Here is a 16,489-nt window from a genome sequence, read left to right on the forward strand (position 1 = left end):
ATTTTATATTTTATATATATTTATTATGTGTGTATCTATATTTGCATATTTTTTATTAATACTAGTTAATCCATGTTTAAATATTATTATTTATTACTCTATAGCACTATTTATATTTTGTAGTTATACTACAGTTAGCTGAAACTTTGTTTTAGATAAATATAAACAATTTTTATGAAATTGTTTGTTTTTTCTTTTTATTGTCATAGTCTTTATTCTATTTGTGTTATATTTACTTAAAGCTGATCAAAATGTATCATCTAATCATTTTCTTTAATACATGATTAAGTTATATATTTAAAAATATTAGTAGTTAATATAAATATTTATAAAAATAAAATTATGTAAAAAAGCAATCATGGTTAGTAAATTATTCATTGAATATCATACTAATATGATGATAGCTTAGTGTTATAATATTTTAAACAAACAGGGTACCTATTTCCACACAAATATTATTCGCCTTATTTTAATAGTGCTTTTTGTAAGAATGTGATACTATTTAGATTAAAATCAATGAATTTCAATGTAATTTTTTGATAATGAAATTTTGAGGGTTAATTATCATAAAAATTAAAGTAACACTAGATAATCTGAATAGTAATCTGAATCATAATTTCATGTAATGTGGTTGCATGCTTTCTCTGGAGGTAGTGATGTGCCATTGATAAATTCTCGGCGAGTAGGTAGGTTCATAGATATAATATATTATGTCTGGGTCCAAGGGTTTTTTTACCTACCCAAAATTTGGGTAAATATTTTTTTTAATGTACCTATTAATGCTATGTATGGTTATGTCACTATTATTGATTTGTTTAATATTTATTATAGAGATGGGACTTATTGCTCACTTAGGTGAACTAGTTCATTCGTTCACTTATTTGAACTTATAGTTCATTGAACAATAAGATACCTCTGTTAATTGAATAATTTGTCGCAATGAATGACAATTTGTTCATTCATTCTTTCAAGAACAATATAGTTCACCTTTAAGTGAACTACTGTAGAGCCTCGATAGTCCAGACGAATTCAAACTGAGCATCGTTCAGATTACTGGAGGTTTTTCAAGATGACCTTTCTTGAATTAATAAGATTTTTATTTCCACCATCTTTGTATTTATTGCACTTAAAATTACAAAAATAATAAATAACTTGAACATAATGAAATAAAAAAAAAAAAAAATGTATTATAATAGAACAAATATAATAGTAATTTTTTTCTAAAAAATACTTTTAATATTACGAATATATTAAATATCTACATAAAAAAAAAAAAATATATTTGTTATTCGAACTATTGAGGCTTTACTGTAGTTCAAATCATTCACTTGGGTTAATAGTTGAATAAGATGAAGTCATTTGCAAAGAACATATCTCTAATTTATTGTTTTTTTGTTACTTTAACTGATTTACGATTTTCTTTTTTTAAAGTTATTAGGTATTAAAAGTATAAAATTTTATATTTTTTTGCCTACATTATAATGCACAAAAGGATTTTCAATAGTATACATTGTGGTTTATCTATATGATTGATGACTAAATATTTTATATTTAAGTACTAGGTATGAATTTATGCTAGATTGATGGTTGTTAAATGTTATAATTTTACATTAATTGTGTAAATATGTAATAGGTACCTACTAACAAGGCCGTATTTAAGGGGTTGTTTGGGGAGGCAATTGCACTTCCTGAAATATTTAAGGGGGTGGCAATATTTTTACGGTGATTCTAAATAAAACCAAATCGATTGTTTTTGCATTCTTAATAGAAAATTATTTTTGAATGAATAAAATTATATAAAAAATAAATGTTAAGTATACTATAAAATCATTTATATTATTTTGTAGTGTACAAAATTTATATCTATTTAAGAGTATTTTATTGAGATATAGGTATTGGTTTAATCTTGATTTGTAATGGATTGAAAAATTCAGACCAAAAGGTACTGAATTATTTAAAGGTACCACTATCAGTCTTATTACACTCAATTTTCTATAACTTTAGTTCTGTAATTATAACTCAGTTATTATTTTGGATTTGATATTAATTATAAATATTGTGAAATAGTGTACTGAAATGGGGAAAATGAATAGCAAGCGGATTTTTGTTGAATAGTTGGAGACAATTATTTTCGGTTTTACACTTCAGGAAAGAGGGGCGGCAAAATGGTGTTGGCCCTGGGTGGAGAAATCTTAAATACGGCCCTTGGCACTAATTAATAACTATAGAAAAATATTAAAAATATAATATAAAATATTAACAATTGAACACTATGGACGTACATTTTTTTATATTAAATATATTTTAATATTTTATAATTTGTATATAAATATTAATTTATAATTCCATAAAATCAAAACTCAAAAATACCAAATTTACCCATCACTAACTGAAGATCATTATTCTGCTCAGTTTTGATTTTATAACTATTATTTATGGCACTTATTTATATGAACTTGATCACAAAAAAATACTCTGCGAGTACCTACAATTTTATTCAATCTGTTTAAACTTTGTTCGTGTTTGACATGTATTTTCACTTTTAGGCACTACCTAGTACATTCTGAAGTTTTTCTTCAAGGATCGAAGGACGAGTTGAGGTCTAATTTCATAGCAAATCTGTTCAATGCATAAGTAATATTTTTCACATTTTTTTGGTAATAGATAAATAGTTTCAGAATCATCGAAACTGCGCCTACAGGGGTTTTGAATAAAATAACAGAATCATGATAGATTTGGTTTGTTGTCGTATAGAAAAAAAATATTATTCAAGCAGAACGAGTAGACGAAATCTTTAAACAAGGCAGAGGTTTCAGTAAGTCGTTGTTGATTTCAAAACTGGGCACGATAGCCGGTCATCCATGGCTCAAACTGTATTCACCATAGATAAGTATATATGTTCATATATATGTGTTCACCCTCGAGACTAACACGGGGGATTACGATATTGAATGGTAATGTTGAACGTATTTCTACCGGTAGGAATGCTATAAATCTCTTTGTCACACCGGCCCGTCAGAGATGATGAGTGCCGACGGTTGGCGACACTGCGCACACAATTTGTCGTCCGATCTTATTTCGCCGTCGCCGCCAATTGCTGCGCCGTCGCGTTCGTTGGGTTTTTCGCGTCGTTGAATATTACCAATCGTCGATCGGTATTACGGCAACAACGTTTTTGGTTTTTGCCGGAACCGTCCCTGCAGCTACATACGCGCACACCAGGCCCGCTGCACCCGCTACATGCTTCACGTTCGGCCGTTCAATCTCTCGCCGTTTAGCCGGTCGTCACTTGGTGCCATTCGCGCCGTTTCCGTCTTCCGCTACTCCACGGCTCTGAACGTACGCACCCTATACCAGTCGCCGCAGTCCACTACCTAGACCCGGTAGCGAACACCGATTACCCCTCTCATTCAACCGCTCAGCAACACCCGGCCGCTTGCGTCATGGGTTCGTATCTGAGCAAGCCGGTAACCACCGCGCACTCGCAGGACTTGGAAAACCACCGGTTGGAGTGCGGCGCCAGTTCCATGCAGGGTTGGCGCGAATCCCAAGAGGTAAACCCCAAGGCTTCGGACGCGAACTTTGGCTGATCGATAACCGAGCAATATTCTCTTTTGTCTTTTATTCCCCGATTATTAACGTGTGTATCGTGGGTTTTCAGGATGCGCACAACTGTATACTGGATTTTGACAAGGACGTGTCGCTGTTCGCCGTGTACGACGGGCACGGCGGTGCTGAGGTGGCGCAATATGCATCTGAAAATTTACCTGCTCTAGTCAAAAATGATTTGTACAAAGATGGTGAATACAAAGAAGCCCTCATAAAGGCTTACTTGGAGTTTGATGACAGTTTGATCACAGCACCTGTGGTAGAGAAGTTGACTGCTCTTCGTAAAGCAAATAACGGAACAGATAGTGGTAATTATAAACATTTGTTAGTATTCAGTTTAGATACTATATTTATGCCAAATTTCGTACTATAAAATCATGTATATTGTGGACTTTAAAAGAGTTAAAAATTATTAGTTTAATGTATCTAGTTAACATAATAAGGTTTCATCTTCAAACATTGTTGAAAGGAGAATTGGTAATTTAAATTTTGTGACTCCTGGTTGGAAAATCCACTACATAGTTGTAAAAAATTCATAACATTTTTATATTAAAGGTATGAAAAAATGTATTACAAAATGTTTAGTACGATTTTCTTTGTAGTAAAAAAAAGACTGGAAAGTTCCAAAAATGATTTATAAACATTAACAACTTAAATTTTAAAGAGTCGAATATTTCAACAAATTTCCTATAATAAATATTAGTTATTAATAACTTAATAAGTTACAAATATTATTTCATAGTTTTGAATTATTTTTAAGAAATTTATTCTGTTTATACACACAAGATTTTCCCTAATATTAGACGCTTTTTTTTTTGTATGAAAGTTAAAACATTAAAAGTTTAACTTATACCTTATGAAAAAAATAAGTTCTTCCACTTTATCAACATCTTTAAAAATATTGATCTACGCAACTCGTTTTTTTGGGAACAATGGTACATTGGTATATTTTCATGTTTAAAAGAATTATGCAGAAATACATTTCATCTATTCCAGTATCCAACCTGACGTAGGAGTTTTGCTCTTTTTACATATTAATTTAAATCACACTGTTCTAAACTGGGTTCTAAATAAAATATCTTATAAATTTAAGAATGTATTGTGAAATCAGTTTGTAACGTACATTCTCAGGATAATTAAAAGTGTCATAGTTGAGATTATTAAAAGATAAAAATTCTACATACCTATTTAATACATAGATTATGATTTATTTTTCTTAAAAATTCCCTTTACCTTCATCTGGGGACCCTCCATTCCATAGCTCTACCGGGCGCACAACAGTAATTTACTGCCTCTGAGTTTTTTTTTACTTTTTAGCCCAACTTTTCATCTTAAATATTTTAGATTTGATAAATATTATGAAAAAAATCTAATACACAATATGTAATATAGTAATATAATTTATTATTCATAAAAAAATATTATTAAAACTTCGAATATTGAAAAAAAAACATAATTATTAACTTTAGTAACAAACATTAATAATTGAAAAATTAAAAATGTAAAGAAAATAAAGTTATTAAAACATTGAACCTTTAAAAAAAATAATAATATAAAGTTAAACATTGAAAATGTAAAAATAAAACAAATTTAAATATCAAACATAATCCTCATCAGAATCAACTATTTCATCATTCTGGCTATTATTACACGTATCACCTATGTGATCAGTGTTTTTGACAAATGCTTCTGTCACAAGAGATGCATTTTAGTCTAATGCTTAGTCATGATAATGCTGTTGGATACGTTTACTGTGGAATTATGGAATATAAAAGTAATATACCTTATAAAAAAATTTGAAATCAATTCTTACATTTTGTTACGATTGCCGATAGAAAAAAAACACTATTAGGCGCGTGTCTGGTAAACTACTGCCAACCACGGACTGTACACGTTTGACATTGATTGATACAACTGACCGTGAAACAATATCTATGATGACACTACCACCTAGTGTTATATTGTGTTAACTGAGAATACTGATAAACTCCCATCCTCCTCAACACACGCTAGTAAAACTTCCAAGCTCTTTTACGAAAGAGGTGGTAAATTACCGCCCGCGCGCCAAGATGAAGGTTAAGTAGTGTTTCATTGTGTATGAATTTAACATATTAATATTATGAAACTTGAAATTCGTACTACAATTGAGTCTCAATAACTCGAAGTTGAAGGGGCATAAAAATTCACTTTGAGATATCTAACTAATTTATAGGGGAAGAATTTTCTAGAGGAATAAAACACAATTCCAGTTGTCAAGTTTTTCGAGTTATCGCAACTTGACTGTATAATTGAGTATATATTTTGTTTTGTTATTTAACTCTTTTTATTTTAGAATCAAATGACGTAATTAATTTTGAACATTTTTTCTATACTTAAATTATCACGCATTATGAGTCATTTAGTTTCATTAATTTCAATAATATAAGTGATGTGTATTAGTAATTTATATAGTTTAATATTATTTATATATTAAATTACATTGTTTCCTGTAGAAGGTGAAGATAATGAAAAAGAAGAAGAACTTAACGAGCTTTATCAAGAAGCAAATATGCCAATCGAAGAAATATTATTAAAATATAAAAATAAAATAATAAAAAAATCATTAGAAAACAATGATATAGAAGAATCTGGAGAAGATTTACCTGGCTCTTCTAAAGAATCAGAAAAAGAAAAATCTTCTAGTAGTAGCACTACAGTTGTTGGTATGTTATAATATTAAGTATTTTTGCTTGTGATGTTAATATTATTTTAAAATACATTGACTAATTTATTTATGTTATAGACATTTTAACTAAAACAAATGGAACTGATGAAAATAAATCTGAAATATTAGAAAGTTCATCAATAACTAATGTAAATGGTACTTCTAATGATGATGAACAATTTGATACTCAGGAGATTGGTGCTGAAAGTAGTAAAATTGAATGTGGCCCTAGTAGCAGTAATGGGCAAAATGGTAGTGGACAAAGATCTGGAACTGCATGTTTAATTACTGATGATTCTGATGACACAGATGATGACGATGAAATTTTTGAAGTTCCTATGTAAGTTAAACACAGTAAAATTTAATTAATATGTATTTGTGTTTATGTTTGTGGTTTGATTCATTTATTCAATTTTTTTTAAATCCAAATTATCATATAGTTAGTACAATGGCTTATAAATAGGCTTAGGGACTTCTAGCATTTGCATACTTTTTTTAATTATTGTTAAATATAGCAAAGTGCGAAATAAATTAGTTTCTCAGTGCTATGGTATCAGATCTAAAATTTGAATGTGCATATTTTTGCATATTTGATAGATTTTGTAGGAGTGCATATTTTAAAATTGTTATGCTTATTTTGCATATTTTGACAAATTTTTCAAATTTAAAATTAAAAACTATATATACATATTTCAACCGATCGAAAAAAAAATGTACTAAGAGGACTTAATGCTTCCAGTAATATACTATCTGCAAATTACTTCTTATATCTCGTTATAATTTTTGTGTAAGTATGAATAATACTATAAACCAGTATCGACCGGATGTCAATAAAGATAATACTCTATATATAATAATAGATTTATTTGTTTAGTTCAGTCGATTATTATCCGTCGTTTTTTTTGCGTCTCGAAACCACCCAACATCCGTTGAATCATAAGTAAAACGGTCGTACGTGATTTTATAGCATTGTATAATGCTGAAAGTACAACAGTCTACGAGTAGCCGACTACAAAGTTTTGTTTCGGAATTTAAAAATATATTTAAATCCAATGGACACGTTTTATATTGTGTACTATGTGGTCATTTTTTTTTTTAATGCATACTATAATGCATATTTTAATAACTTTTAAAAGCATATTTGTGTATTTTTTTGAGCTATAAGTTAATAATTATAAATATTTGAAATAAATTAAGTTGCACATTAAGTCAAATATTATAAAATAAAAACTTAACATGAAAAATTAAATATTTTATACACAAGAGTTTTGTATGTAATTATACTTAGGGAGTTATAAGGAGCTCTAATATATTAAAATATTTTTCAGATTTTATGACACTAAATAAATATTCTTTAGTTATTTCTTTTATTATTCTTAAATACTAATAGAAGTAAGAAATAATATTTATAATTATGCATTTAAATATTGTAATGATGTACATAAATGTACTTACAATGAATCACAAGCCCTATTTATGACTTGAAATTATATACTATAAAAATATTGTATAATTTACATAGCAGAATATTACTTAAATTACATTATATTACTTAGATTACTTTAAATATTTCAATTATAATTAATTTCTAGTGAAGGGTCAAATTCAGAATCTGATGATGACGGTGATGATGATGATGATGATGATGATGATGGTGATGATGACGACGATGACGATGATAGTATTTTAATTGGTGCTGATGATGAAGATGAGGTAATACATTTTTTTTTTTTTTTGATTCATCCAAATTGAAATCTTAAATTTTCCAATTAATTTATTAATAGAGTGTAGACTTTTTAGTTATAAAAGAACTTTAAATAACTAAATTCCTAGAAATTAATGGTATCACGGTATCAAGAACAGAACTAAAATATATTTTTTATTTTGTTGGTCTTAACTTGCATATTAAATCAATTTTTTCTTCCAATTTTGAAATTAGATTTCATTGTAGAATTTAAATTTATAAAGAAATAATTTTTTATTCATGCATAATTTATTTAAATTTAAAAATAGTAATTTTTTCCTTTTATAAAATGTATCACTAGATTTATAATAACAAAACAATTCAGCTTCTCAGAAAATAAAAATTTAAAAGAGTTTAAATACTAATGAAAAAAACATATTAATTTGAGAATTGAGTATATATGTTTGTCATTAGACAACAATTCTACTAAATATATTTTTTTTTTTTAGTAAAAACAAATTTTGTATTTGTTATAATATAAACAAGTGAGTATTTTTAGATTTTTATTTAACTGATAAATAATAATTATGTATGAATTACAACTTTTGGTTTTAAAAAATAGTATTTTATGATTGTTAATATTCTTTTTTCAGGCAGGAAAAGACAGTGGCTGTACTGCAGTTATGGCTCTTCTAGTAAAAAATAAACTGTATGTTGCTAATGCTGGAGATTCAAGGTGTGTTGTATCTATTAACGGTAAAGCCCATGATATGTCAGAAGATCATAAACCAGAAGATGAACCAGAATTAAGTAGAATAACTGCAGCTGGTGGAAGAGTTTCATCTGATGGACGTGTGAATGGAGGTTTAAATTTATCGAGAGCTTTAGGTAACAATTAGAGATGTTTGATCATATAGTATTTTTGATATACATATATATTTTTGATCAAAATATTTTAAATTTAATCCAAAAAAAAATGTTGAAATTGTTCTTTAAGCATTTTAGTTAGAAGAAATTGGTTAAAAATGTACAATAGTATAGGCGTTAATTTTTTTGAAACAGTTCTTATCCTAATATCAATTGAGAAAAAAATTTTATTTGCATTTTTATACAAGTATAGCTAATTGTGATATTTTACCCTTGTAATCGTTGACATTTTCTATATTTTACAATGGATTGTATTAAAACGTTTTTATATATAACTATTCATAATTCATAATTGTCCCAAATCCTTCTACAAAAAAAAAAAAAAAATAATAGTAATAATAATAAATAAATAAATAATAATAATGAGTTATAAAATGTATTGTGTATTTCTTCTAATTGTTTTTAGGTGATCATAATTATAAGAAAAATAATGATCTCCCAAATACCGAACAAATGATTACAGCTTTACCTGATGTTAAAGTCATAGACTTTACTTCTACATCTAGTAACAGTTTTCTAGTGTTAGCTTGTGATGGCATCTGGAATTCATTAAGCAGCCAGGATGTTGTTGATTTTATATCTGAACATATCAACAAACCTGATATTAAATTATCATCAATTTGTGAAGAAGTATAACTATAATTTTGTGTTCAGTTTACAGATGTTTAATTATATAATAAAATTTTGATTTGTAGTTATTTAGAACGTGTTTGGCGCCTAATACATTGAGTGATGGTACTGGCTGTGACAATATGACATGTATTATTGTAAAGTTAAAACCCCAACTAAAACGTCCACACTACGATGTTGAAGAAGATGATATGTCTGATGGTGCTGAACCTAAAAAACCTAAATCAGATTCAACATGACGCGAATATGATCTAATAAATGTAACCTACTCATGAAGACATACGAGCTGTTTGTATTTGTTTCTGAAATGCACAGATACATGCGACTGATTTATGGATTTAATTTTTTTTATTTAAATGAAAAACATAATTTTCTTATAATTTTTAATATTACAATTATTGTAGCTTAGGTTTATTATATTTTTCATCACTAAAATTTCATATGATAATAAAGTTATTTTATCATTATTATGTACATTAAAAGAAATTGTACGCGTGTATTTTTCTTCCTATGTTAAATAAATATACCTACATTTATTGTGTATGTATTTATCAATTATTATTATTATTTTTTTTTTCGATGTTTTTATTGGATAATTGAGTTGTAGTTATCCTTAGAGTTCAAAACTAACAATAATTTCATTGAAATTGTATATTTATTTGATTTCATTTTTTTTCACTAAATAGTGTTTTGGTTAAAAAAAGTAAAGGTTTATGTAGTGGAGTGAATTTTAATAGTAGTTAGTTCACATTCAAATGTTTAAGGTTAATATATGTATTGTATGTTTGTATAAATACTATTTGTTTTAAGTCTGGTGCTCAATTTGTTTTCATAAAAACATTTTATAATCTATTAAAATTTTAAAAACACTTAATCTATTAACAAATGCTTATATAAGTACCAAATTGACGATACAAATATCAGCAATGTTTCCACTGATTTCTGTATAAAATTGCAAATTTTTAAGTATTATAAAACATTTTGAATTAATACAAAAATTGTTCTGAATTATAGCGACAACATTTAATAAAATTATCCTTAGTATTATAATCATATTTATAATTAAGTTCTAAACACTTGGAAGACTAATAAAAACAAATAATTCTAGGAACTTAACATGTTGTGTTAAAATAAAATGCAAGTGTAATTTATATACTTCCAGTGATATATATATATATATATAAATATAATTTGGATTCGATTAGTATAGTCTAAACAATTGGTTTTAGCATGAAATAATGTATGTACAAAACTTAAAATGTTAATATTAAACATATTTTTCAAGCATCAAGTATTATGTTTACTATAAAAAAAAAAAACTTATATAAATGTATTTTTCTACATTTTCTAATTAAATAAGATGATATTGCCTATTTAGTAACTACAAGTTCATAGTCTGCTTAAAAATGGTTATATTTTTATTAGTAATGGGTGAAACTGTTCGAATCTCGAATCTCCGAACTCTTGATGTTCGGTTAGGTTCGAATTTCGAACTTGAATATATTTATCGAACCATACTTACTCGCCACGATAGTTTGAAAACCAAATATTTGTACAATTCTTCATAAGTTATTTTTGAAAAATAAAAATTGATAATGATTATTTAGAAATAATTAGAATATTGGTGATAGAAAGTGATAATCTGTAAAAGGCACGTTATGTATTATTTATAATAATAATGTTGTTTTTCCAGTCGCATGTAACACATTCACCTTCCGCCGACCAACACATTAATAAGTTGTTTATCGCCAATAGAGGTAGTGTATCTACATTCATAAATTAGCTATTTTTGATTTTATCATATTTATTGTAGAGGTTAAAATCTATTTTGGGTAAATCCATGGTAATATTCCGATACCGCGACTGTGCTGTTAATAAAAACATGTTTATAACTTATGTCTTACATTATAAATTTTACTAATCGTTCTATATTTGTGAATTATAGTTATTACTACTATTTTTTTTATATATTATTAAAATGTATTGATTGTATTGTCATATTACACTCAATGCGAAATACTCAATGAATATTTTATAAGCTACAAGACAACACGAGAAAGCACAATATCGGTTTTGAATAATAATAATAACAAGAAATTATCTAAAATGTATTGTAAATAATACAATTACTTAGATTTAAAAGTTATAATGTAGAATAGGTAATACGAAAACTTAAAATATTATGGTAATTAATAATTACGGTTGATTTAATTTGTTGGTAGGTACAATGTACATGATGAAAAGTATTGAGTTCGAGTTCGGTTCGATTTAAAAAATCAGGGTTCGACCCATCACTAATATTTATATTACATAGGCAGTATTACAATATAATTGAAACTATTATTAAATCAAAAAACAACCAGAATTACATTTAAAATAATTATGAACATTTTGTTGTGTAATTATAGTACAATATTCTGATATTACTTTTATTCAGACTTGTAAAGAATAGTTTTATATTTTAAATACACATTAAAAGTACTTACTTTTCTAATGAAATGATCATAATATTTATTAAAATATTCAACAATTAGCTTAAAAGTACTTATTCTTATTTCAAATACAGTTTTTTTTTTTTAAAAAAGACTAATAAGTGTTACAATTACCGATTTAGAAATTAAAACACATTTTATGAACAGTACATTTATGTTATTAAATAATTTGTTCATTAAGATGAAATATGTTTATTATAATATATAATTTTCTTAATAGTTTTTTTCGTCCACACTAATATTTTCTACAAAAACTTTTATAATATTTTACTAATCTCATTAACAATTCAAATAATTTATAATTGATTAAATATTTATAAGAATACTTTACAAGTTCGCCTTTAGTACAGATAAAAAAAATTTTATGCTGTTAAGTTTGTAACTTTGAAATTTTTTTTAAAAATTGGCTAATGGATTATAAAATCCGTTCTACTGGGATATGCTAGCATTGTAAGTAGATCGTTAAATCATTATAAGCATAGGCGAAACTACGGGTCAGACCATGGCCTGACCTAATACTAACGAAAAATATGTATATATTATATATTTTAATAATTATTTAGGCATTATAAATAATATATTTATACATGTAAACGTATACATTTGTACGTTTTATTTAATACTATAATATAATATAATATATTAGTACAATTGGTACAAATAAGGATTATAATAGAACATAATAAGTCTATTCTATGCATTTGAATAATCGGTTTTATTAGTTGTTGTTTAATTTAGACATTTGACGTTTATTTTTATAACTATAGGAAATAATAGTTGATTTTACGTAATAATACTTTTTATATTTTTCATTTGGCCTGACCTAATAAAAGTGTCTAGTTTCGCCTATAGTTATAAGCATATAAATAACTGTGTTGGCATGAACGTGTTAATACACATCGAACAAATAGTTTTAGTTTAACTTGCCTCAGTATTTAGTTATATAGTCATATTATTATTAGTTTTCGGTGTATATTGTCACCCTCTTGAAATGTATTTACAGTATTAAGATTACACCTCTGCCTACGTATAGCGTTTTAACGTTCGATAAACGACAAATGCCAATCATATTATCAGTACGGATAAAGGATTTTTCATATCGACTCCTACTAGTCCGCCTAGTTTCTACAACACGAGTAATACGTTTCGAAGTACCTGACATGAATTAATTTTTGTTTAAATACGATTGTTGAAATTCCAATTGTTTGGTGATCACGACGTACAACACTTAATCACAAAACGGTACGCACGGCAACGGATAATACGTTTTCGAACTTATGTGTATTATAATGAACTACTTGTATCTCTTTTGAAAATATACGTTTGGAGATATTAGTTATTGTTTACATCATCAGACTGTTGTGTTCGTAGTAATTACCGCGCGCTGTAATTATTATGATGGACAACATCGTAACGTTTTAACAGGCGCACGGATGTGCAATGTGGTTTTTTTTCGAACGCAGTCCTGTCCCCTTGAAAATGTTGGATAATGATCGGCCGGGATTATAATGAACAATTAAAAAAGGCGCTTGTATTTCGACTGGAACGTAGGCGGTTCGTCGTCCGGACGACGGTAATGGTGCGCGAGGTAAGGTGGCCCGCTTGGACGTACATGGACGTAATTTTTCATCGGATCTCTAAATGAATAAGCATCTACGAAACAAATTGGAGTCGTTAAGGAGAAAGATCGAAGGACGATCGGATTTCGGCGAGCCGACATTTTCGACGTTAATATATTGTTCACCTTCTCCGGCGGACACGGCACAATAACGTACCCGAGGACCATCGATGTGTTCAAGTGTACAACAGATGTCATGAGATAATCTTCTAAAACTGAACATGTAAAAAAATAGGATACATAGGATGTATACAGTTAAATCGTATAACAATTAAAGGAATGAAATAACATAATATTGTGGTATTACACATTAATAGTATGATTTATTTTGGCAATAAGCCAAGTTATCGTTGTTTGTCTTTATATTTTTTATATTATTTTCAATGTAAATATTTATTTATATCCTTATGGATATTGCAAAATCTTATATGATCAATAAAAAACAATTGAACAGTTTTTATTTTGCTATGTATAAAAAAAAATACTCCTTAGATCCGCACCTAGTAACATCGGCACTCGTTGCTCATCACTATCGGTATTTAAGGATCTAGTTAGTAAACCTTGTACACGCAACACGGTACACGACGACCGTTGGCAAAAACCTGGATAGATAATATGTAAAGAGGTAATAGGGCAACAATTTTTTTTTCTTTTTTCATTCGCGTGATTTTCAATCGTTTCGGAAACAACATTTCACAAACTATGATACAATTAAACAGCTGTATGTAGCTCGTGGAGCGATTGAACTTTTTACGTAAATCGGTTGCACGGTATTTTACACCGGGCCCTAAAATGCACGGATCAAAACGATATTTCTGTTGGGAAATGATTATGGCAGAGCCTCGCGGTCGCTCCTGTATAATATTACGTATCTAACGCGTGTAACACGCAAGTGTCGTAATTTTTAAACGTTTCTCACGTTATGGGTGATATGTCTATGCATAAAAAAAAAAAATATTCTGTACACCAATTAATCATGTACACGCGCATCCAGAAAACTCTGCAAGATTTAAATAAGTATAGCAGGTGGACTACTTGCACGATAGAGTAATATGTGGGTAGTAGGTACGACCGCAGGAGAGTTTAGGATCCATATTGGGAGTGCTGAAATCGCTGAAATTAAAATTGATAGTATTTCATTGTAGTTATAATAGATTGATCAGAAAAAAAAATACAAGGGGCTAAATTTAATCACAGGGGGCTCTAAAGAACACCTTGCGCCCTAGTTGCGTCGATAGATACAACGTCTTATTCGAAATCGAATCTATTCTTTGGAAAATCAAATTAAAAAACCTATTCCTCTTTTAGATTATAATGATAGGATTTGACAGCCATTTAGTCGTCAAATTTTGTTGGGGGCATTCATATGAATTGTGTACCTGGGTCAAACTAAATTACTTAGTAAATATTTTTTGAAATTTTTTATCAAGAAAATAAATAAATGTCATTGTTTTTTAGTTACAAAACGATTGAAATAATTTGTAAAAGAGGAGTAAGAACTTACCGATGCATTCCGTACAAGTCCACTATTATGGATCTGCTGACCTTATTTGAACACCTGAATCCGTTTGTTATGATAGCACTAAGAAATAATCAAGGGTTGGTATGGGTGAGATATCACACGTGCTCATTATTTATGTTTTATCGTAACGGTCAAAACGCAGTTTGTAGGTTCGTAGAAAATTAAATATTCGGGCAACGTGGACTAATGTGAGGTTTCACATTAACATATGATATTATTAAACAGTCGTCAACATGATGTGTATAACGCGTGCGGTTTTCGAGAATGACATAAGGTTACTTGAAAGGTTGGAAACCACTATGGTAGGTATCTATTTAAACACGGGGAGTGTTTTTTTTTCATTTAATTACATTTTTTATTTCTGTTCCAATGGTTCAAACGAAAAACAATACGGCAGTGGGTTCGGAATCGAAATGTTTGAGCGATGCAATGCTAATTGCAGAAACATCGTGTCGCGGGGAGTTCGAATTTCCCATTGCCGACTAAAAATCCTAAAATATTTATTCGGCTTTATAGTTATTCCCATGCACGTATGTGTATCGTCACGAGGGAAATCTAAATAGCATTGTTTCGCTGCTCGCGTATGGTGCCCTAAATATAATACATTACAGTTTGAACAATTTACGTTCGACCAACCGAAACTGAGACGTTTAGCGCTCGTTTTGTAGATGCTCAACAGGATTATCGTCGATCGCCGAGGATCAATGCGTTATTGATTTGAAAACGGTTACGGTGCGAGTAATAAAATTAATTTATTCCAAATTATTAAAACCATCAACGGTGCCGTTAAAATAAAGCGACCGGTTGTGACGATCGCGAAGCATAAACAGGTAATATAAATAAAACGAGAATCCGAATAGAAGATGCATTAAAATGAATCAATAAATGACAGTGCTGACACACGATTCATCGGAATCGTGGTTCGATCTATTTATATTTTTTTATTTTTATTTAAACCAAAAGCATGCACAACGTCCTTCTTAAAAACGTTTCTGATAATAGAAGCTGTAAAATATTTTATCACGTGGTAGCAACGATCGAGTATTTTTTATATAATTAGTAAAACGGTCGGTTACATTGCACGATTTATGAGTCGTATAATATAGTAAAGCAGTATCCATTTGGAAATACGCCACTAGTCAATAGCAGCGTATTGAAAGGTAGAGGTGATGTGTAAGATGTAAGATGGATATACCATCGTCTCGCATCTAAACGTGTTATTATATATACATAAAGATTTTTAGGAATGCTTTTTTTCGATTGAGTAAAAACCACTAATGAAATAAATCGAATGACGTACAAG

The 16,489-nt window shown here is 28.6% G+C and overlaps 1 protein-coding gene across 1 annotated transcript; it reads left to right on the forward strand.

Annotated features, from left to right (window-relative positions):
• The first annotated feature begins 3,068 nt into the window (after positions 1–3,068).
• On the forward strand, positions 3,069–9,961 carry LOC112683626 (probable protein phosphatase 2C 6). Its single transcript, XM_025554740.1, has 8 exons — positions 3,069–3,554; positions 3,662–3,917; positions 6,102–6,311; positions 6,392–6,653; positions 7,906–8,026; positions 8,651–8,885; positions 9,331–9,554; positions 9,620–9,961. Exons 1-8 carry the CDS (start codon positions 3,444–3,446, stop codon positions 9,791–9,793), a joined length of 1,593 nt encoding a protein of 530 aa, XP_025410525.1. The 5' UTR covers positions 3,069–3,443; the 3' UTR covers positions 9,794–9,961.
• Positions 9,962–16,489: the final 6,528 nt, after the last annotated feature.

This window comes from Sipha flava, unplaced genomic scaffold (assembly GCF_003268045.1).
Source record: "Sipha flava isolate LNK unplaced genomic scaffold, YSA_version1 104_pilon_pilon, whole genome shotgun sequence".
NCBI classification, from domain to species: Eukaryota; Metazoa; Arthropoda; class Insecta; order Hemiptera; family Aphididae; genus Sipha; species Sipha flava.